The 25,395-nt window shown below is 39.9% G+C and overlaps 1 protein-coding gene across 3 annotated transcripts in view; it reads left to right on the forward strand.

Moving 5' to 3' along the window:
* Positions 1–25,395, forward strand: part of SYNDIG1 (synapse differentiation inducing 1) — a 457,525-nt gene that overhangs the window by 235,551 nt on the left and 196,579 nt on the right. For 2 of the 3 annotated variants that reach the window (XM_073672506.1, XM_073672510.1), the window contains exon 2: positions 9,623–10,189. In XM_073672506.1, coding sequence (XP_073528607.1) covers positions 9,710–10,189 — 480 coding nt within the window. In that variant the 5' untranslated portion in view covers positions 9,623–9,709. Of the gene's footprint in view, positions 1–6,437; positions 6,535–9,622; positions 10,190–25,395 lie in introns of all 3 variants that reach the window. The other variant, XM_073672507.1, reaches the window with a different exon arrangement.

Genomic DNA, 25,395 nt, shown 5'->3' on the forward strand with positions numbered 1-25,395 from the left:
TAGCTCCAGTGACATGGGTTTTAAACTTCTTAATTATGTTGCACATCATGGACAAATCAATATCAATGTCTCAAGAGATGTTATTTACCCACAATTTTGGAAAGGTGACAACAATTTTGTCCTGCCCATGTTTGCAATTTTGTGTGAAATGATGTCCAATTTGACTTTTTTCTCTGTTCTTTTTGTGTTGTTCCAATGCACACAAAGGAAATAATCATGTTTATAACAAAACCTGTGTAATTGCAATCATTTTCTGGGAGAAATACTTCATGTTCTGGAACAATTTTATGGGTGCCAAAATTTCCGGCCATGACTGCACCAAAAACCTACTGACAGATTCCCTTTAAGTCTTCTTTATACCACTTGGCAGTACTATATAATGCTATTAGAAAAATCTTGTAACATTTTCTGCAGTAACAGCTTTGCAGAAATATAATTACAGATATTAGAGGTAATCCTTAGTAGAAGTCAAACCTCTGTGCAAAAAATAGCTAATCTGCAAATTACTTGATGCATAATACACCCTGCTGCACATTTAATGTAAATCTCTCCTTTCAGAATGCAGAATATCCATCATTAATTCTTAACTGCTACTTGAATAAAGGAGTTGAGAGAATAAAAATATCAAGTAGGATTGTACTGTATAGTAAGATTTATATATAAACAAAAAGTACTAGATTGGCACGCTTTGTTTCATAAGGCTATGTGAGTAATACGGTAATACGTACAACGTAGAGTATTATGTAATTATGTAAAACTAGATGGTGGCCCGATTCTAACGCATAGGGTATTCTAGAATATGTATGCGGCCGACCGGGCGCGACTAATCAGCGAAGCAGTGTTTAAATGGGTTGTGCACTACTTTAAATTAACCCCCCAATGTATCCCCCGGGGCCCCTAATGAATTTTGTAATTACGTCATGTTGTCAATACTGCTTGTGACAACATCGCTGACCACGCACAGCCAGCACGTAATTACCCCGGCTGCAGCCGGCTCTTGCTTCCGCTTACATCACGACTATTTGCGGCTGCAGCCAGGGGTCTCCTGTTCCGCATACCACGGTGAATGACGGGCTGTGGGCGGGGTTATCCCCCATCGTGTCACACCCAGGATCCACCGCGTGCTCTGTCAATGAATGCGCGCGCAGTGGATGCCGGGTGTGACCGGATGGGGGATAACCCCGCCCACAGCCCATCCCTCACCGTGGAACGCGAAACAGGAGACCCCTTGGCTGCAGCTGCAAATAGTCGTGACATAAGCGGAAGCAAGAGCCAGCTGCAGCCGGGGGTCACATGCTGCCTGTGCGACCGCGACCAATCAGAGAAGCGGTGTTTTAAATTTTGCTCCAATATCGCTGATAGGTCGCGGCCGTGCGGGTGCGACCAATCAGTGAAACGTGTTTCAAATCCTGCGCCAATTCGCGGCCGGACTGCACTCGTTGCTGATTGGTGGCGGCCGCCGGCCGCGACCAATCAGGACAGCGGTGTTTTAAATCTCGTGCCAATATTGCTGATTGGTCGCAGCCAGCGGCTGCGACCAATCAGCGAACCGTGTTAGTGAGGACCGGGGAGCGGCGCTGCCTGTGCGGGTACTTCTGCTGCGAACGGCTGGGAGATGACCGGCTGGCGCCGGTCGTCTCCTGGCTGCATCGCCGCTGACTTCCGTGTGGCAGCTGAGCCGCTAACGGTCGCCATCTTGTTCTGAAATCCCGCGTCGCTGATTAGCCGTGGCCGGACCAATCAGCGACGCGGGATTTCCTGGACGGATAGACAGACAGGATAAGCCGATTATATAGTAGATGATTACTTATTACACAGTAAAACTGTAAAGACATGTTAACCAGCCACCAGTTTGTATTATTTAAATCACTCACATTTATATATATTTATTCCTAAAAAATACACATTCATGTAATGAGCAACTTCTTAATATATCTTAATAACTGCTTGAGCTTTATTTTTCTAATTCCGAACACCAAATCTTTTATATAAATAGTGTAGGGTGTATCACTGAGGCCATTGATGAGCTGTAGTGATCAAGTGAAGAAGTCGGCTTGTCTGTTCTGCAGCCAAGTAAACAGTGACAAGCAGAGAGGACAGGGGTGACATTGCTGGAATTATGGGGATTTAACAGGTGAATACATATCCTTTTATAATTCTATTTCATAAACCCCTTGATCAAATGTTGTTGAATCCAGGAAAACCCCTTTAAATGGAATCTGTCACTAGGTTTTTGCTACCTCATCTGAGAGAAGCATAATGTAGGAAAAGAGACCCTGAATCCAACGATGTATCACTTATATTATTGGGTGCCGCAGTTGTAACACAATCAGAGTTTTTAGATGTTACATGAAGTAGAGCTGAGAAAGCTAACCCCGCCCACACCACAGTTTCTGTGTATATTGTATATTGACAGGGAGCTGCTTATCATAGGAGGGGGCGTGGCCAGACCAATTGGCATGAGGGAGCTAGTCTGTCCAGTAATAATGTCCTGGTGATAAAATCTTCATTGCATGGAAACAACATGACGCAACCTAATAATTGACACATCCGTGAAATCTGTGAGTCAGCTGCTACATCATGCTCTCCACAGATTACATAGAAAAAAACCTGCTGACAGATTCTGTTTAAGCTACTCCTAGTGGCAGCCACAGGCACCCCAAAATGAGTCATATAAAGTGTACCTGTCTTTTCAGGTGGCTTTTCAGAATAAGATGCTGTTTGTGTATATGAGGAAAAACACTATAGCTGGCCATGATATGGTTTTAAAGATGAGCGAATCGTTTCACAGGATCCTGATCCAACGTTATGTCAGTGATTTGTGACTGGCAAATGGGACCCCTGTGATTCACATCCTACCTGCTTGAATCCTCAGTGCCTTTTCTGTTTTGTAGGCCCAGAGTAACTTCAAGCATGTGTCTTGCCTCAATGATGAAGTCTTGCTAGACCAACAAGTCAGAAGAGGTTTTAGGGGCTAGGCTTACTGATGGTTACTTCCGCATCCCTAAACACCCTATACAAATGTCCCTATGCGTGTGCTGATGTGTAATCTGATTTTACTGCCACTTTCAGTTTGCATACGGCCATGTACTGAATCAGGTCGGGACCCTTTCTTATCTTGAGTAATGAGCCAGACAGAGTTAATAAAATAAACTATTGTTTACTTGTTCTTAAAACTGTATTACACATGGTAGTAGGTCTAACACTTTTCCTTGTCATCTGTATTACACGACAGAGGCACACACATTTAGTTGCAGACGGCAGCACATAACTTGTGAGAAACGTTCCTGTAGCACAACAGGATGAGTTGAAGATGAGGGCCTCCATATTCCCAGCCACACGGGTCAATGTGTTTCGCTGTGACCACGGTGTAGCTGGTGGAGCTCCTTTACATTGTCTCACAAGAGTGCTCTAGCTGCACTCTTGTGAGACAATGTAAAAGAGCTCCACCAGCTACCACCTTACTAAGTGCCCCAGCCCAATTGATCCCATCTTCTTTTACAATGATCTCCTGGTCTGGCTAACACTAAAAAAACTCTTTAGGTAGAACACTTTACTTATTTTCTGTATTACATGATAGAGGCACACACAGTGTGGACATCAGCACATAACTTGTGAGAAACGTTACTGTAGAACAACAGGTTGAGTTGAGGACCTCCATGTTTCCAGTACAGAGCCACACGGGTCAATGTGTTTTGCTGCGACCACGGTACTCCAGCTGCACTCTTGTGAGACAATGTAAAGGAGCTCCACCTGCTACCACCTCACAAAGTTCCCCAGCCCAATTGATCCCATCTTCTTTTACGCTGATCTCATGGTCTGGCTAACACTAAAAAACTTGTGCCTAAGAGTCTCTTGCTGTAGGTGCCCCAACTTGCCTGCTAAGGGGGAAAACTGTGGTCTCTGTTACTGCATACTGCAGAATCTTGCTACCTTCCCTTGAGTCTGCTCTTCTTTTCATACACACCCAAAACTTCTCCAATGCAGAGAGTAGTCCTCTTTTTTCTCTAGCTCCACTTGAACTCTCTAAAAACCAACTAACTCCCATTCCCTACTTAACTCCTCCTCAACCTTGGGCTGGCTCTATAGTTAACCATGTCTACCCCTGTAACAGGAAAACTGCAGCTTTCAGGAGCATAAAACAACAAATCACATAAAATGCACATTCAAGGGTCTTCAGAGGGGTGTTCCGAATCTCCTCCACCTTTACAGAGGCACTGGGCATTCTGACAAGTAGAAGGCGTTATGAAGGGCTCCAGTCTGGTGACCACAGATTACCGATGTGGCCACTAGACCAAGGACTTGTGAATGAATTTTCTCATCTCTGCATGATTTGTAACCTGCATTTTATTATTTGTTTTCCCATGAGCAGGCTATATAGCAACAGCAGCATTAGGACATTATACAATAGTGGTCAGAAGTGTATCTGTGAATTCCGAACTGGACGAGAAAAACAGTTATTAGAATGTAGGAGCATAATCTTTTTGTTTTGGTTGGTTTCCCTCTTACTTTGCTTCTGACTCTGAACTTCTATCTTTCTCCCCTTTGTATAAATTTCAACAGGCAACTGTAATCTGTCACCTAAGTGAGCTGGCAATCCATTTTGTATTGATCAGGACAGATTTGAGCTGTTTTTCATAGTCAATGACAAGATCAGAAGACGGGAGAAGCAGAAGTAGTTCATAAGTGGAAACAAATGTGGAAAAGAAATATTAAAAAGTTTTTTATATTTCCTTGAACTATTGGTTTATGCAAAGTTTTTGTAAACAACACTGACAATTTACCTGTTATATTAGTAGAAAGAAATTAATCTGCACAGACCTATTCAGATTAACATTGTATTAAAGGTGCATATTCATTTTGTGATTTGAGGGTGTACGTCTAACTTGCTTTTTTTCCTGTCAACAAACAATAGTTTCTAAAATATAAAATCTTTTACACTGAACATACTATTTTTATCTACATTTGGCTGTTTGACCTACTTACAGTCCCTAGATCTTCTATTCTGACAGTGGTCAATGCCCAGGTCACTTCTCTTCTGCGACGTAGACTCTAACCATGAAAGTGTTATGCTTCATAACAAATTTGTATTTTAGACTTATACAGAAGAGTTTCCACTTGATTTGTATTTTAGAACATGCTTAGTAATGCAGATCAAGTCTTTTCTTTCGTCATTTTAAAGCATTTTCCGCCCTCTTTTGAATGAACTTACGTGGCTTTCATGGAGCAGATCATCTAGAGAGCAGTTTGAATATTGTGAACAAAGCGTGTACAAAGCATTTTCAATTCTTGTTTAAAATGACTGGAATGAGTTCGGGCAGAGTCACCTTCATCTTTACTTCTGTAAATGGTTTTAAACTTTTACCATCTGTTGTTTCCAATCATTGTGCTCTGTAATGGTGATAAAAGATCTGTAGATTTTTCTCCTCTTCTCTATTAAGGCAGTACTCACAATAATGTGCTCTGCGGGTTATTTGACGTGTGGTGATTAGATCCTTCTCCACCTATTACAGTCTTGCCTTTTTCATCTGTAACACAATCTCGCAAGTCAATTACTGTATTATCGTCTATACTGTATGTTCATCTTATTTTACTAGCTTTTGAGTATTGAAAGGTAAAATACAGAGTACTTTGAGTATTGAGAGGCCTTTTGACTGTTAGTACTAAGAATTACTATTTTACATGATTATTGGCATTTAATCTAAAATAATTTTGAAATGTAAAATATTTCAACCTGTTTGTGATCCTACATAGTCGAAATTCCAATGATACTCTTAATAATGCTTATCCTCCATCCGGCTCAGTGTGATCTGTAGCATTAGAAATCTAGTATTTGTGAAAAAGAATGATATTACGTCACCTTCATTGAAAGTCATGTGACTTAGAACTCCTGAGGTCTGGGCGAAACTACTTATCTACAATAGCTCATTGCTTTAACGCTAAAGTCTATACTCTCACTTAGAACCTACTGTGTGAGAGCAAAGATAATAAACCTAATTATATTTTTATTAGAAAAACTAAACCTATTTATACTTTTGTAAAAACTTTAACATCTTAAAGCCTGTCATTTCACTCAAAACCATAGTAAAAGCATATTCTTGCTGCTCACATCCCCTAAAAGTTAAAAATGCTTTTGGTGCATACACCAGTCTCATATGTCCAGGAATTATCCTGATTGACATGCTCTAAGTGTTGCCCTGTTCTTTTTGCATAGGCACGGCATCTTCATCAGTATTCTGTCAGCACTATAGGTGTTGCTGGAATTTCCTTTCCTCACTTCTTTGCATGCATCACTCTTGTCATTGTCTAATTGCTTGCCTGCCCTGAATAGAAAGTCCACTTCTAGTTTATGCCTGTATGCAGTTTGACAGACAGGAGCCCAGGAGAAGAGAGATAAAGAGATGCCTAAATTTCTTGTCTTCTTTCTCTGTTACTAGAGACTGATTACAATAGACACCACCAAATAAGACAGAAAGGAGACACCCCGGGACCCGCACTTTGTAAGGATTTATCTACCTGGAAATATCCTTTTGGGTAAATAAAGTAGCATGCAATTTTGTTAGTCATTATAGCTGTCAGATTAGCCGAAATTTATAAAAACAACAGTGACCATTTAAAAGTGACACTGACTAAAGCTGAAGTAGTATTTATGCCTAGTGTAAAGTCCAGAGACAGTGCAAGATATAGGTATTTCCTCTTTAACTCCTTTCTGTTATAGAACGTACGATTATTTTATGTGCCAGGTGTCTTTGTATTGAACAGGCTCAGGAGCTGAGCCTTCTTCACACACAGCAGATGTCTGGCACTCAGATATAGAATTTCAAGATGATTTAATTGAGAGTTGCAATTCACAGTGGGAACATAACGTTTCGGTCTGTGCATAGACCTGTCTCAGATGCACAGACTGCCACCAGAGAACAAGCGTAAAAGGTTGCTTATGGAAGGCTTTAGTAGCATACAGCACAGTAGAGTACTGGAAAATATACTATAGGTTTGGCACCACACCTATTATGGATTCTCCACTACTCTACTGCACTGTATGCTACTAAAGCCTTCCATAAGCAACCTTTTACGCTTGTTCTCTGGTGGCAGTCTGTGCATCTGAGACAGGTCTATGCACAGACCGAAACGTTATGTTCTCACTCTGGATTGCAATTCTCAATTAAATCACCTTGAAATTCTATATTTGAGTGCATTTATTTTCTTAACCCCTTCACGCCGAGGCCATTTTTCGTTTTTGCGCTTTCGTTTTTTCCTCTTTTTCTTCCCAGAGCGATAACTTTTTTATTTTTTGGTCAATATGGCTGTGCGAGGGCTTGTTTTTGGCGAGGCGAGTTGTACTTTTGAACGACATCACTGGTTTTACCATATCGTGTGCAAGAAAATGGGAAAAGAAATCAAAGTGTGGTGAAATTGCAAAAAAGTGCAATTCCTCAATTGATTTTTTTGCCATGTTCACTAAATGATAAAACTAACCTGCCATTATGATTCTCCAGGTCATTATGAGTTTGCAGATACCAAACAAGTATCGTTTTTTTTATTTAGGTGGTGAAAAAAATTTGTTTAAAAAAAACGGTGCTATATTCTGAGACCCATAGTGTCTCCATTTTTCGTCTTCTGGAGCTGGTGAGGGCTTATTTTTTGTGCACCTAGCTGACGTTTTTATTGTTACATTTTGGGGTAGATCCGATGTTTTGATCGCCTGTTATTGCATTTTATTGCAATGTTGCGGCAACAAAAAAAACTTAATTCTGGCGTTTTTATTTTTCTTCTCGTTACGCCGTTTACCGATCAGATTACTTCTTTTTAAATATTGATAGATCTGGCGATTCTGAAAGCGGCTATACCAAATATGTGTATGTTTGATTTTTTTAATTGTTTTATTTTGAATGAGGCGAAAGGGGGTTGATTTAAACTTTTACATTTTTTTAATTTTTTTTATTATGTTTTTTTCTACTTTTTACATGCTTCAATAGTCTCCATGGGAGACTAGAAGCTGCGATCATCCGATCGCTTCAGCCCTGCTATGTGTAACAAAAGTTCTCATCTGCTATGAACGCCGACTGCTGGGCGGCGCTCATAGCAGATCGGCTATGGCAACCACAGGGGTCTCCTGCAGATCCCAGGTTGTCATGCCAACCTATCGGCGGCCGGCGATCATGTAACGGATGCGTCGAGATGCATGATTTGTGACACACGGCCATGTGAAATGCCGCTGTCAGAGATTGACAGCGGCATTTAACATGTTAACAGTCGTGGGTGAAGCATGTTTCCACCTGCGATTCTTAGAGGTACATGAAAGCTGATCAGATCAGCTGTCATGTACTGGGAAAGATGCGGGCTCATCACCGGAGCCTGCATCAAAGGGGGAGATACAACATGCGCTGAACATATACGGTGCATGTCGTGAAGTGGTTAAAGGGGAACCTGTCAAGTGAAAAATGCTATTAACCAGTAGATTTAAGGTTAATTTGCAGGTTAATAGCGTTCTGATGCTGCCCAGTGTCCATACTTAGAGCCCCGCTGCCTGGAGGAAATTAATTTTATAGTTTTCAGTGCCCCTGTCCTGTGAGAGGGCATATGAGAAATTTGCTATCATCATTTGTGGCTTTTCTAAAAGTTGCAAATTGTGTTGCAACTTTACTGCAGTGGCCCCTAGAGTGATTTCATATACACATAAACCTTTGATGCAATATTTGCAACATTTTTCACGGATATGTGACTTTTGTGCTAAAAAGTCACAATGCAGGTTAAAGGCAGAACTATAAAGCATTTCTGATTTTGAGCAGTATTCCTGAATTGGGTGCGGCACTTTGTTGTATTTGGTGCAAAAAACAACAGTAAATATCACAAGATAAAAAAAGTGAGTTAAAAACCCCCACAAATGATGAATCAGACCCTTTGGGTCTATGAGTGGCAAACTGGTGGTTGTAGTATGAAGCCTGTCAAACGTTTTGCTGCAATTATGTGTTGAATTTGTATCATAAAAAAATTAGAGTCCTTAACAAAAGTAGTGGAAAGGTAACAATGGACAGCTTCTATGACTTCCATGTCCCAAAATAGGTGATATGAACATGGGTTGCATTAGTAACACGGCTCTTTTTATTCCAGAAGGCACAACAGTTGCCAAAAATTGATCTTCAGATATATTTGGGAAAAATGAGACTTCTAAAGTGCTTTGTGATTGTAATGGTTTGTTTTATGTAAATTTAGAAAAACAATTATGTAGTCTATTGTTCCATTAACATAATTAAATTTGGCATTCTGATCAATTGAAGCTTGAGTTCATGTCCATGAATTACTAACCTCCGTCACATTGTTGGAGTCAGTCTTCATAGACATTGAGCAGGAAATATATATTCAGTGAGAAATTTTCAGAAAATTGAAGCTCTATTTTTCAGTTAATTTGTTGTCGAATTGATATGGAAATACCCAGGACACAATGACTATGGTCCATGGTTGCGTGAATTATAAACCACTGAGTTGTGGGCAACTGATTAGAATGCAGTATGCATTATCAAGCATAATGACTAAATTACACCGACTTGTCTGATTATTCATTTTGGATGTCGCTGGCTTGCATTTCTGTTTTTCTTACATCGTTTATTTTTACTGCTTTTAGGAAAATAAAAGCCATTAGGCAAATGTGACCTGCATTTTCTTCTACAACGGGAGCTACAGAAGCAAGGAAAACACACAAACTCAAAATATGGATGGTTTAATTGAACAGAACAGTGTGCTTATGCATAATAAAATCACAGAGGCCGGGAAAAGAAACGGCTTAATCAACACAAGAAATTTAATGGCGGAAAATAAGGAAGGAATGGTCTCGGTTTATCCAACGCCTCAATATCAGAGTCACATTGTTGGAAGTATTTCTTCTCAGACTGGCATGGACAACATAAAAAATGACCCGGTTCAACAACTCTTGGATCCTAACATGCTACAACAGACTGTGGAGTCTCATTATCGCCCTAATATCATTCTGTATTCCGAGAATGTCTTACGCTCTTGGGGCGAGAATGTCAGCACTGAGTGTTGTGAAACCACCTTTATTGAAGATAGATCACCAACCAAAGACAGTCTTGACTACCCAGATAGCAAGTTCATTGACCTTTCCTCTGAAGACATCAAAATACACACTCTTTCTTATGATGTAGAAGAGGAGGAAGAATTCCAAGAGTTAGAGGTTAGTTTAACCATTTGATATCAGATGAAAAACTGACGGCTTTATTGAAATAGTTCTTTTCCGGTGCATGCACTTGAATCAGTTGAGTTATATGTTAATGAATGAGAAAAGGAAATAAGGGTTTACTTATTTTTGATTTACCCTTTCATGACCATAGTGTTTTGGAATTTGATATCCAGGGAGTATTTTTTAGGAATGCTGCTTCTAATAATGGTTTAGGGACATCTTACTGTTCTTATGTGGTTCTAGTATTTTCTTTCTTCTTTAGGAGGGGGTTATAAGAAAATGGACCTTTAAATAATTTACAATTATTGAGGTTCTGTTTTCAGGTAGGTGAGTAAAAATATATTTTGACAAAAAATAAGTCCTTTTGTTATAACAATGCTAATGTGTGCCAACATATTTCACAACTCTGTACAGAGATTGTCTTCATATCAGTCATTGTCTAAGAGTCTACTTTTTCCATGTTTAAGAACCTCATACAATGGTCTATTTCAACGGAAGCCAATTGACCATGTAGTACATTTTTATAGTTTGGAAGGAAACGCACACAAAACATTGGGCAAATATAGAAACTAACAGCAGATATTGTCCTATGTTAGATTCCAACCCAGGACATCAGCGCAGCAAGGCAGGCACATCAACACAGAGCCACCATGCTAGATTTAGCATCTAATGTACTAAAAGCAAAGATCTAAGGGCTAACGTTTCTCTTTGTGCAAAGTGATGTGCCAGGGCTGTCATGCCAATGTGAGGAGGCCTATGTGCCATGCAGTGCTCCTCTGGGGAAATTGAAAAACAAAGAAGCATTTAGATATGGCCTTGGTAAAACAGACTTAAAGGGGTATTCCCATCTCCAATATCTTATCCCAATATGTAGTAGGTGTAATAATAATAATATTAGCAAATACCTCCAATTAGAAATGTAGTATAGTATTTTTGATTTGCTATCTCTCTTACTTCATGTGCAGGCATCGCAGGACCTTAGGTATCCATGGTTACAACCAGTATCAACTAGTTAACTGTGACTTTAACAGTGGACGTAACCATGGATACCTAAGGTCCTGCGATGCCTGCACATGAGGAAAGAGATAGCAAATCAGAAAAAATACACTACATTTCTATTTGGAGATATCTGCTAATATTACTATTATTACACCTACTACATATTGGGATAGGATCTTGGAGATGGGAATACCCATTTAATCTATGTGTACATGAATAATAACACAATTTCTGGCCATTATAATACTTAAATCCTGCATTTTTCATCAGTTTTCTCTTCTGCGTGCTCTTTTTTTTAATTTTCATAGGTGTCTCTGAGCTAGTGGGTGGAGATTAGCTGCTCTTCTTTCTTTGTATACCACAAACAGAAGCAGCTGCAGCATGTGAACTGTGAATCCAGCACTGGTGTCAAATAAATTTGCTAAACGATGCGGCACTATTGACCTAGTTCTGCCTGGTCTCTCAGTGGACTGAGTACTTCTTACTTCTCCCTACCCTCCCCTATCTATAGAGTTCAATAGATCCTAAAACGGACCTCAGTGATCTTCAGTCCATTTTAGTCAAAGCTAGACAGAATTTCAGTTTACAGAAGTTCCAAGCTGTTTTTTAGACTGTATGATGAGTTTAGGAGGCGGGGGGAGGGGAAGAAATGTTTCATGAGTTGAGAAAAAAAGTACATTTCTTTGATAACCTATAAAACTAATTTCTTATATTTACGTGTATTATTGAATTATTATTGAATTATTGAATTACTGAATTATTGCAAGTTTGTTAAAACGACAGTGACCATGTAAATCTTTTTATTTCTTTTACATTTTTATATTAATTTATTTTACAATCTTCATGCATGTATGTCTTTTATTTTTTATTAGTTTCATAACAGTAAGTTTTTGCAATTGGCCAATTTAAGCATACCATCAATTAGTAACAAACAAGCAAAATGCTTTTTTGTCAGCCAATTGCATTGCCTACGGCTTACAGTTTATATCAGCCCATGTGAAATGGCCTTAAAAAAGCACTCCTCCTCCTCCCATTAAATTTTTTATCCTCTTAGTATATTGCAGTCATCATATTATATAGCACTGCACACTTACAATTGCTTATTTTGCCTTTCTACCCAGATAATTATTCTCTTTACTCTGCTGTATCTAGAAACAGGAAGTCTCTAGTTCCTACATTTATCTTTTCCTTCTTCTACTCCAGCCTCAGCTGCTTCCTCCTCCTCCAGCCAGAGACTCATGACTCATACAGGGAAAAGAGACTACCTGTTTCTACATAGATCTTAGAAGGATTCAGCTAGTCAGTTTTTAATCATGTGATGTCATAGACCTAATGGAAAAGAGAATAATTAGCTGGGTAGAAGGGCAAAATGAGCAATTGTAAGTACACAGTGCTGTATAATATGATTATTGCAATATATTAAGAGGATAAAAACTTTGATGGGAGGAGGAGTGCTTCTTTAAACAAGCTCTGATCAATTTTATATAGTCAATCAGTTCTTATTTTGAGTAAAAATCTGTCCACATAAACGAGCCTTAACTGATCTCTTCTCCCTGCGCCACAACAAATCAGGCTTAAAATCCTTGCTCAAAAGGTGGTGATGTCTAACAATTTCCTCATAATTTTTCAAACCATATATACCGATGTAGCAATTGCTAAATCAGCCACCATCATATACAGCTCTGGCAAAAATTAAGAGACCACTGCAAAATTTTCATTTTCTCTGATTTTTCTCTTTATAGGTATATTTTTGAGTAAAATGTACTTTGTTGTTTTAGTCTATAAACTACTGATAACATGTCTCCAAAATTCAAAGCTAAAAATTTTGTATTTATTTTGAGCAAATGATAAAGCGTCAAAATACTAAAAAAGAAACAGTGCTTTCAGACCTCAAATTACTCATGTTTTAACTCAGGAAGAGTTCAGAAATCAATATTTGGTGGACTAATCATGATTCTTAATCACAGCTTTCATGCGTCTTGGCATGCTTTCCAATAGAAAACTGTTCAGTGGTCTCTTAATTTTTGCCTGAATTGTAAGTTATTAATATAGTAAGCAACTTGTCTGTTTGAGTAGCACAGTTATACTTATCACATAGCGTAGACGCACACTCTACTGATGCATATGATGCAGCACTTGAGTTGACAATTGCTATGTATGGAAAGAATATCTATCTCTAATTCTGAACCATGATGTCTAAGACAGATACACTATATGGTAATAACATTGGGACAAGTTGACAATAGCATTGGGACACATATTTTAATCATTGAATTTAGTTTTTTTCTTCAATCCCATTACTACAGGTGTATAAAATCCAATCCCTCCCCATGCCGTCCGCCTGTACTAACTTTCATGAAAAAATGAGTTGCTCTAAATAGCTCACTGAATTTGACCATGGTACTGAAATAGGATGTTACCGATGTAACAAGTCAGTTCATAAAATTTCTTACCTTCAAAATATTCGCTGACTGCTGTGCACATAGTTTATAAAAGTCACCAATGCTTTGCTGACTTACTAATTGCCGAGTTCGCATCTTCCTCTCCCAATAACATCAACACAAAAACTGTGCACTGAGACCTTCATGGTGTGGTTTTTCATAGCCAAACATCTGCATGCAAACCTTACATCACCAAGCACAATGTCACAATGCCAAGCATCAGAGGGTTATTAAGCATGGTACCACTGAATGTCAATGTTACCTGCTACACTGTATTGTGCCAATTGTAAAGTTTGATGGATGAGAGTTAATACTATGGGGTTGATTTTTAAGGTTTAGCATACGCCCCTTAGGTAAAGTGGAGGGAAATCTTATTGCTTCAATATAGCCAGACATTTTAGACAATTGTATGCTTCTAATTTTGTGGAACAGTTTTGGGAAGGCCTTTTTCTGTTCCCACATGAATGTTCCACTGGCATAAAGCAAGATCCAAAAAGACATGTTTGGATTAGTTAGGTGTTGTAAAAACTTGTATTGCCCACACAGATCCCTGATCTTAACTCTATTGATCACATTTGGGATGAAATAGAACAGAGATTATAATCCAGGTCTTTTTGTCCAACATCAGTGTCTGATCTCATAAATATTCTTTTGGGGAAAGGGGCAAAAATTCCCACAGACGCACTGCAGAATCTTGTAGAAAGCCTTCCCTGAAAAGTGAAGATGTTAGGCTATGTGCCCACAATCAGGAATATCAGCATTTTGGACGCAGCTCACCTGCACTGCGTCCAAAACGCTGCATTCTATATTACAAGCACAGTGGATGGGATTTAATGAATTCCCATGCTCACTGTGCTTCTATTTGACCCTGAATAAACTCACACATGGCGCGGCTTTACGAGCCGCAGCATGTCAATTATCTGCAGTGAAGACGCTAGTCTCCGCAACAGAAATTTCCACAATAGAATGTCTTGGATGCGTTAATTCTGCATGGTTCAGTGATCACAGGCAGATTTACCTGCATGATTAGAACGCAGCGTTTTGGACACCGAGAATATACTCTGCTTACAAAACGCTATTTCTTGATCATGGGCACAAAGTCGTTATAGCTACAAAAGGAGAACCAACTCTTGAATAAGCCTAGAGATTTAGAATAAGATGTCACAAAGCCCCTATAAGTGTATGGTGTAGGTGCCAAAATACTTTTGTTCATGTAATGTAAATATATTTTAGCCTAATAATGCATTCATATAGCAATGGACATTGCCGACATATATTGCTTAATTTGAAAGTTATTGTGGTGAAATTATGTAATGGTTCACTGCTCACTAGAAAGGAAAAAATAATCATTAATTAACTAATTAATCACATAAACAGTAAAAAAAAATTGTAGCATAATGAAATGTCACTTTCAGTTCTCATCATTCACCGCTTATCTTTTGTCACACTTGTTTAACTTTGGTAATTTAGAAAGCCTGAGTCTCACAGCGGATTCATTTCTAAAATGGAATAAACAATATTTTACATGCCAGGCATCCTAATAACCCTGGAAAATTGCAGATAGTCACCTTTATCTTTTATGTTATTTTGGTTTCTTCACCACTTAGTTATTATTAGACTAGGACTCATACTAGAACGCTCTAGACTCTTCCATCTTCCATGGTTACCTCGGGAACTGAACCTCCCAAAAAATTCCGAGTCTTTACACGTCCCAGTTCAGATTGGGCAGGAAAATACCATTATGGAGAGACTTAAACAATTCTCACTAATAACGAATAAAGGTATTTATTTTTTTAGTGCTGTAATTTTAATTTTAGTGTTTGCTTTCAATATTTTGATGTACAAAATTGAAATATATCGTATGCATAAAATAAACCTAATTGATATTGATTAAAAGGGGTCTATAGACTTGAGATTTAGACTTAAAGCGTTAGCGCCATTTTAAGTTTAATTTCGTAGATCAATAGTACATATGTAAATAAGAAACTTTGTAATATATCTTATCAGAGAATTCTGCTTCTTTCTCCTCCTGGTTTGATCCACTCATTTTCATAATTTTAAATTCTGCGGTAGAATCTGTATTCAGTGACGACAGATTGTGACATTACTAAGATAGGAGATGGCAATTGTTGATAAGACGTATGGGGGAAGTAACTGCTTGCTCTGGGGATTCTCCGGTGCCGTGAGTAGGTGGTCTTCTGACTGCAAGTATGTGATCTGCATACTGCCGGCCACATACCAAGTAGACTGTGTTCGGCCTCGCTCAATACCCTTGCATTGAGCAAGGCCATGCCGATCTAGTCGGCATGTGATCAGATACTTGCGGTCATGAACCCGACGCTCTCAATGCCGACAAGAGATAATCCTCAAAGCGCACAGTGCATTTATGTGAGGATTCACAAGTCTGTAGTCATATAAAGTGACAGCAGACTTATAGTCTAAAGCCGGACAACCCCTTTATGTCCCCCCACCCTCCAATATTATTATGATTATTCTGCTCACCTTTTCCTAATCTACACAACAAAGATGAAAACTAATAATAAAAATGCAGTAGTGTCCAGCCTACTATGTGTGCGCAATTGTGAAAGCAGGAATATTTCAGATTTTCTTTATGGCTAGTCACTTATAACATAAAAAAAACACCAAATAAAAACTGCTTGTTATAAAAGCCTAACTTTTACCTCTCATGCATTTTACACCCCATTAGCAAGTTATATATTTTCTCTTGAATAATGGCTCAAAGTCCATAAGCAAAAAAAAAAACAAAAAAACTACATTTCTTGCTGAATTTTTAGTATTTATTGTGAATAAATAAAATATTACATGTTGCGCCTTTGGAGAAACTGTAAAAATAAACTTTATGACTCTAACAAGAAACGCTTGGGAGTTTCATATCAGGATTAGGTAATATATGTAGAATTAGTCTGTAGCTCTACAATTAGTAGAGGGAATGAATACACCATTTCATGATTTTGATCCAAAAATGAGCAATTGTGTTTAAACCTGCAGGGAATCGGTGAATTAGACTTCTGTTTTACTGCCAGATATTAAAGAGTGAATCACAGTTTTCCTATTGTCATTTGTTGAAGTGTGACTTTTATGCTTTGGCTTCCAGGACTTGTGGAGCACAGTGGTGCTGATAAACGTCTTCTTTAAAATGAATAATCATTGCAGGAGGGAAAGCCTTAGGCAAGTCTTTTCCATTGTACTGCAAAATGAAAAGGCTTGACATAGAGGTTTTTTTTTTTAGTATAGTACAATCAGCCACAGTACATTGCTGGGACTATAGTACTAATCGGAAAACCAGTTATGACAGCCTCATTGAGCAAAGAGTTTAGAAACTGGCATTAAAAAAGTTGTTTTAATACTCGAAGAAAAGAGAAAATCTGTTAGATTAAACTGCCAAGAGTGTACAGGTGAAGAATGGCAAGAAGAAAATAGACGGTAAGAGCTGAGGTAGGCTGGAGGCAGAAAATGAACTTGTACTGAATATCATTTGCTCTACATAAAATGTGCTGCATTAAACATTCTGCAGTCTATAGTCGTATGGTAAATATTTTAATTTCTTCTTTTATGCACTCTATTCATTTTTCACATTTCTGGTGTGATAATTCATTTTTTAATTAATTTGTTGTTATTTTTCATTTTTAATTCCAATGTAAATTTATTTTATTTCCTGTTACCACATTTTATTTGTTACTTATTTTATTTTATTTATTTTTTTTACTTTATTTTGGTATTTTTTACACTGCTTTTAAAGGATTATTAAGTGAAGCAAAATATCACCTACAGGGTTCGCTCACATGAGCTGTGACGATATAGCTTAAAATCTTAATAAGTCAGACGGTTAGATTACTTAAGCCAAGAGAAATACACCATTGTTTTCATGTTGACTTATCTTCGTTTGAAACAATGATGTTGATTTAAAGAGCCCACTTTATACCAACTATGTAAATTGATAAGCTCAAACAATGAGATCTGAGTGCTGCCCTTTTCCCCAACCTGTGACTGATGACCTTACACAGATGTAAATATAAACAGGGATGTCTGTAGTGCTGGAAGCAGAATCAAGGAGCATCAGAAAAACTTTACAAGGAGAATAAGAGTCATTCTTCAGGAAAGTAAGGAACGGCCCTGACTGGAAAGATACGGATCTGCTCCACTGACCATCAGAGAGACATGGATACATTTTGGGGAGACCAGGGTGGGACAAGGAAATCACCTGACCCATGGATATGTTGTTTGGGGTTGCCAGGAGGGACCCACCGGTCGACTGGAACCCATGGAGACATTCGGAGAAGCCAGATTGGGACCCACCAGTCATCTGGCTCCATGGAAACTCTCGGAGAGGAAAGGGTGGGACTCTCTGGTCTCACGGCCTTGTACCTTGATGGACTGCTAGCTTCCTAAGGTTGCCACTACCTTCTCTCTGTGGGGGCACGCCAGAAGCAGGGGACCACTAGTTGAGGTAGTTGGCCCTGGAAGCCCCAAAATCACATCTGTTCTATCCCAGATGGGCGGAGCAGAAGAGTGAGACTGTGTAATGTTGTACCATCTTGGGTATTTGCTGGGACTGTTCTATGTGTTTATTGTCCGCTTTGTGGTTCAATAAAGTATTGCCATGCTGTTTTACCCTTACCCTGTGTTGTCTGCGTAGTGTTACACCCATGGAAGACCCCGGGTCTTCACATTTTGGTAGCAACAGTGGGATATTACTCAGCCCAGTGGATCTGGGGGAGCTGCAGGGGACTGACATTCGCAGACACCGTTCAAAGGGCTCCACAACCAGGGAGGCATGTAGACAGAGCCAGCAGACCACAGGTGAGGCAAACACAGCGAGTTTTGGATGCTATTATGTCCAACCCCACCAGCCCGACCTTGGGAGGAGGACCAGAGAGGATATACAGCAGCAACAAGAAACAGCAATCACTGTAGATGTGCCAGCTTCAACGGATTCAATACCAGGCCACCGACACTCATCGAATTTAATCAAGGAACCACAGGATGCAGAGGACTGCATGTGTGGATGCAATGGATACCAGTTTGTTTTCATCAATTACGTGTGGAGTTTATTTGCAAAAAAGACATGGCATATGCTCATGAGGAAACTGGATGATGCAACGTTTTGTTCTCATTAAGGTGAGACCTCTTACATTTGTGTCTGTGCTTAAATACATGCTGATGGACTGTCTCCAATAAGTGGAGAAGGATGATTGGGATTCTATCATGTCTGGCTAATTAAGATTGGGGGAGCAATGTGATGATACCACTTAAATTCTTAATAAGCCAGACAATTAGATTAGTTAAGCCAAGAGAAATACACTATTGTTTTCATATTGACTTATCTTTGTTTGGAAACAATCATGTTGATTTAAAGAGCTCATTTTATACCAACTATGTAAATTGATTAGCTCCAACAATGAAATCTGAGTGCTGCCCTTTTCCCCAACCTGTGACTGATGACCTTACACAGATGTAAATAAAAACAGGGATGTCTTTAGTGCTGTAATCAGAATCAAGGAGCATCAGAAAGACTTTACAAGGAGAATGAAAGACATCCTTCATGAAATTAGATGGATTGCATGGCAGCTCCATCCAAAGAGACACAGATTTTGATTCTACATGATTCTAGCCTAAGGGTATCGGCCCTGACTGGAAAGATACGGATCTGCTCCATTGACCATCAGAGAGACATGGATATATTTTGGAGAGACCAGGGTGGGACGAGGAAGTCTCCTGGTCCCATGGATATGTTGTTTGGGTTTGCCAGGAGGGACCCACCGGTCGCATGGAACGCATGGAAACATTCGGAGAAGCCAGATTGGGACCCACTGGTCATCTGGACCCATGTAACATCTCGGAGAGGCCAGGGTGGGACTCTTGGGTCTCATGGCCTTGTACCTCGATGGACTGCTAGCTACCTAACCTTGCCGCTACCTTCTCTCTGTGGGGGCCCGCCAGAAGTGGGGGGCCACTGGATGAGGTAGTTGGCCCTTGATGCCCTGAAATTACATCTGTTCTATCCCAGGTGGGTGGAGCGGAAGGGTAAGACTGTGTAATGTTGTACCGTCTTGGGTATTTGCTGGGACTGTTCTATGTGTTTATTGTCCACTTTGTGGTTCAATAGAGTATTGCCACACTGTTTTACCCTCACCGTGTGTTGTCTGAGTAGTGTTATGCCCATGGAAGACCCCGGGTCTTCACACAAGCGCACACTGTAACTCGGATGAGTGCTATGCAATGTTTTGTCTGATAGCACTCGGATCAATGTTATGCTATGGGGCCTTGCAGATTTGCATTTTTCTTCTACAGACTGAATCGGTCTGTGGAAAAAAATCGCAGTGTGCTGTGTGTGGCCCCAGAAATTGGATTACGAGCATCCATTCAAGTCTATGGGTGTGTGTAAAACATCGGACTGCACTCGTATGTCATCCGAGTGCAGTCCAATTTACACGGACACAGACAATACAGAAGATGGAGAAATTAAGTTCTCCGTCTTCTTCGCACCTATGATACGATTCTCTCAGCAAAGAGAATCTTATCACACTAAGATGACAATCTGACCAAACTTGGATCAGAGTTTGAGTAGAGTGTCATTAACATAATCAAAACGATTAAGAGAGGATCATTGCTTGTGTGACCCCAGCCACATAGTGACTGCAGTTTTGACTATCTCCATCAGCACTATAAACTTTAAATGTAGCGGTAGAGCACATGCTAAAACTCCATAGGCTCTGATAAGACAAACGTCATGGTATTTGTTTGTAACATAGCCATAAGAGGTATAAAGAGCCTCTTTCAAATAGATTCATTAACATAATCTGTTAATTAGAGAAGAGTGGATCCAGATCAGGGCTCTCTGGCCATAGACTATAACTGCGTGAAGTTCCTGATCTTCCGGGTTCTTCGATGCAGCGTTTGATTCACCGACCTGGTGTTAAGTCATCTCTGTGCCATGCGGCCGTGCCACCACAGCAAATGAGAAGATGAGCCTGGGATCCCGGAAGATCAGGAAATTCACGCAGCTCCTGTCCACGGCCAGAGACTGCTGATCTGGACCATGAACTGGGGTTCTGCAAAGTGATCCGCTCATCTCTACCATGAATCCATTAACATAATGCCCAATGGTGTATTCTTTTCTATGGGCTTGTTATATCATGTTTTCAGAGCTTCCCCTTTGACAAAGAAAAAAAAACGTCCCGCACTGTAATTACTCGGTTAAGTGGTCCAACCACTCGCTTTCTAGCTCCTGATTCTGGAGTCTGACTCTGCTCCTTGGCTAAGAGAACAACCACTGCTGATAACCTGGCAATGAACAGTAAACTAAAAAATGTAAAATCCCACTGTTCATGAGAACAGAGAGGATTTTTAATATCTAGTAAATTGCAATGTTGCTAGTTGTTACAAACACTTTGCTATTTCATTCTTTTAAGATGATGAGACAACCCCCTTTAATCAAAAGAGAGTGAAGGCATAAATTCTATCATTATATGATTTTCACCTTGATTTTTAATGAATTAAACATTACTTTAAAATTATGATTTTGCTTTTTTATTTCTTTTGTTTTGTTTTTTTCACATTTTTAATATACAGCTCTGGGAAAAATTAAGAGACAACTGAACAGTTTTCTATTGGAAAGGATGGAAAGACTGGTGGAAAGCATGCCAAGACGAATGAAAACTGTGATTAATAATCATGGTTATTCCACCAAATAATGATTTCTGAACTGTTCCTGAGTTAAAACATGAGTAATTTGAGGTCTGAAAGCACTGTTTCTTTTTTAGTATTTTGACGCTTTATCATTTACTGCAAATAAATACAACATTTTTAGCTTTGAATTTCGGACATGACGCGCCCCCAGGGCAATGGGGTACTCGGCAGCCGGGCCTATGGATGCTGGTGAGGGATATCACGGTGGCTGGCCCGGTCCGTGGCCCAGGGCGGTCAACCAAAAAGGGAGATTTGTAACTTGGATAGGAAAAATAAAATAAATAGTTTGTGCCGCCACCTGTTGTACCTGGTAAGGTTTACCAGCGCTGCTGCAGACCTCCGGCGGGTGATGGGATGGCAGCTGAGGTGTTTCTGCTCTCCACAGGTGGAGCGGGCCCCCGGGGCAGTGTGGAGGTTGATGGTGGGTGGTGATGCTGGGACTTGTAGTGCAGGCGGATGGCGCAGCAGGAGTAACTGACAGAGACAGGGGATTCGCTTCAATACTTTTACTGGTGCGGATGTCAGGTACGGTCCAGGGTACTCAGTAGGATGGGTGCACTTCAGGACTTCTCCCCAGTGAGCGGGTATAAGGCCTCCTGGTCCGTGTCTGCCTCTCTGTATGCTCCTGGCCAGCCTGCAACTGGGCCTAGCTTATGTGTCGTGCTGTTCCTTCACCTATCGCTCGGTAGTAGGACCTTCTGCTGGCAACCACTATCCCTGGTAACGCTGGGGCCTTCGTGGTTCCTGGTCCTGTTAAGGGTTTAGCTTCAGGTCAGCCAGGGACTTGTAGTTCTCCTGGGATGCCGGTTATCCTACGGGGCATAAAGAGACCCTGTAGGCGTGGACCCGGTGTCCGGTTTGTATATTGGGGTGAGCCTATGATGCTCCCCTGCCCCCTCAACCCCTCTCTCCTTTCTCCTCTCTGCTGTCGGCCACACTCGGGGCCCTCAGAACTCAACTCGTGCTGTAGGCCTTGGCTCGCCTAAGCACAGCTGCCAGCGTGCTGCGTCTTCGCTGCTCTCAGCGTCAGCACGCTCTCAGACTCTTCCTCAGTCTGACTCTCTCCAATTAACTGACTGAACTGCCTGGCTCCACCCTCCATATATATATCCCTAACGGGCTCCCTCTGGTGGTGTGAGGTGGAAGGGTGGAGGTGTTTATGTAATGAGGGCCTCTTGTGGAGAAGTCCGTCCATGCACCCTGGGTCCTGTGGTACCTGTGCGCAGCAGGGTGCCACAGATACATGTTGTCAGTAGTTTATAGACTAAAACAACAATGTACATTTTATTCAAAAATATACCTAGAAAGAGAAAAATCAGAGTAACTGAAAATTTTGCAGTGGTCTCTTAATTTTTGCCAGAGCTGTAAACTTATTTTAACATTAGTAGATATATAAAAAGAATTTCCTCTGTTCTTATAAAATATTGCATCCACCTCCCCCTCCTTACATTTTAAACAGCTGCAATATGTATTTCTGTTTCTAGATTCACGGATGTTGCAGTTTTATCAGGCATAAAAATGCATATACACATCTTTCTACAGATTGAAAGTACATCAAACATAAGGAGAAGTGCGATAACATTATTTCTGTGCTTATTCATGTGGGAACAAACCATTTGCAGGTTTTATTTTCTTGTAATTTAATTTACAGTATATAATGGTAATGGCGTGGTGTGCATGCCATGTGAATTATGGAATATAATAGCAACTAAATCAATTTTACTTTTCATAAGGGCATTAGTCTTGGTTACTGAGAAACATGATTTCTTTTCTGTGCTGCTTTGAGATCTCAGCAGTTTAAGTGAATATAAATACTTTTTATGTCACAAAAATACCCACACTTACCAAGTATGTCAAAGGGGGTCTTCTAATAAAAGTATACAGTCTGTGATTCTATATCGTGACAGTGTGTAGTGTGCGTGCTGTCAGGATTCACTGGTATTGTCTGCAAATATGCGATTTGCAGACATGCAGTCACATGCCAACTAGACATGCTCGGCTTCTCTTAATTCACTTAATTGTCTTAATTCACTCGTATTGAGAGAAGTCAGGCACGTCTAATTAGAATTAGACCAAAATCATCTAATCGGAATGTGACCAAAAGTATGCAAATCGTATACTTGGGGTCTTGTGACCCCCGACTCACTGCAATGCCGGAAATCCTGACAACACGCGCACCACATGTTCTCAGGATTCAGAAGTCTGCAGTCACATAGAGTAACTATTTTAATCTCGGCACAGCATGCGGTATTGAAAAGTTCATTTCGAGTTGCATGTAGAAGTAAAATAACCTGTTTATAAGAAAAAAAAAGACAAAAAAATACACAAATAATTATGTAAATGTAAGTGACGTAAGTGCCGATATAATAGGACAATCTTACTACTCTACAGGCCAATTTTTCCATCTTTGTGCTTTCATCTTTTCTTCCTTGTATTCTAGGAGCTATAATTTTTTTAAATGTTTGTGTAAATACAGAAATATGAGGGCTTTTTTTAGGGAATGAGTTGTAGTTTTGAAAGGCACAATTCATTCGATCGTATCATGTACTGAAAAATGGTAAAAATTTCCAAATGGGGTGAAATTGGGAAAAAGTCATTGTTTTGATGGTTTTGCTGTTACAGATTTCATAGTATAGGAAAAATAACCTAGTAAGAAGATTTTTCATGTCTGTACGATTACGCTGACACCAAACTTGTACAGTTTTTCTGTGAAAGGTACATATACAGTATTAGGCCACGGCCCCCACTATCAGTATTTGGGCTCGCTCTCACTTGCGATTAAATCGAACGAATGCAATCTGATAAAAAATCGGATTGCATTCCTACCAACGCAATCCTATGATGGTGTGCTCAGTGGCGTTTTTTTTTCCAGCTCTGAATAAATTGCGATCGGGCTGGAAAAAAATCGCGGCATGCTGCAATTGCATGCTGCATTCGGATCGCATGCACCCATAAAAACCTATGGGTGCATGTGAAACATCGCACTGCACTCAGATATCACCCGAGTGCTGTGCGATTCCCGCCGATGCCAGCAACAGAGGAGATGGAGAAATTGATTTCTCCATCACCTCCCCAGCTGTGCTGCGATCCACTCTGTGCGAGAGGATCGCCACACGGAGCACTGACACTCGGCTCTCACTCACAGCAGAGCAGGAGCCGAATGTCATTGGCATATCGCATCGGATGCCATACGCTAGTAGGACCCCGGCCTTTGGTCAGTATTCGGTCAGTATTTTTTCTCAGGAGTGGGAGCCAAAACCAGGAGTGGGTGATAAATACAGAATTGGTGACTTGTTTCTATTATACGTTTCCTCTGATTATTCCTCACCTGGTTTTGGCTCCCACTCCTGAGAAAAAATACTGACCAAATACTGATAGTAGGGCCGTGGCCTTAGATGATCAAATGAGATTTTAAAAATCTCATCTACACGGCATAGGCATTTTCCAAGTGTAATTTGATCTGCAGCATGTCACTTCTTTGATTGCAGATTTCACCTTAGATTGAAAGGGAAATAGAAGCACAGTAAAAAATTGTCACTGGCTTATTTTCTAAATTATTACTTATTAATCTTTAATGTTCTTTAATTAATTAAGAAATGTTTATCTTAATTTTTTTTTTATATATCAATATGCAAAAACAATTTTTCCATGAGGATTTATCCAGAACCGCATTATTGAAATTCCCTTTTATATTATGGTCTAATTGTTCATAGACTAACATTGTAAGACAAAGGAATCCAATCAGCTGACTTATGGACAGTATGAATCGGAGACCATGACACTGGTATTGTCGATGATCCGCTTATCTGAACCATCCAAGTTTTTGTACCCTCCCCCCTTTGTGAATCCCCTATTATAATAGAATAAGACTAAGACACCATATTCTTTGGGAAATTCTGGCCACAGCAGCCTTTATTTAAACAAAATTAAATAGATAAATCCAAATTAACACTCAAAAGGTAGGAAGGTCCTTGAAGCTCCAAAGATCTGGTGATTAACATAAACGAACAATTAAAACTAAAATTCGCCCCAGCCGTTACCCCACTGGCT

Source organism: Phyllobates terribilis, unplaced genomic scaffold, assembly GCF_046119375.1.
Source record: "Phyllobates terribilis strain yellow unplaced genomic scaffold, ASM4611937v1 Scaffold_3__8_contigs__length_932513732, whole genome shotgun sequence".
Taxonomy (NCBI): Eukaryota; Metazoa; Chordata; class Amphibia; order Anura; family Dendrobatidae; genus Phyllobates; species Phyllobates terribilis.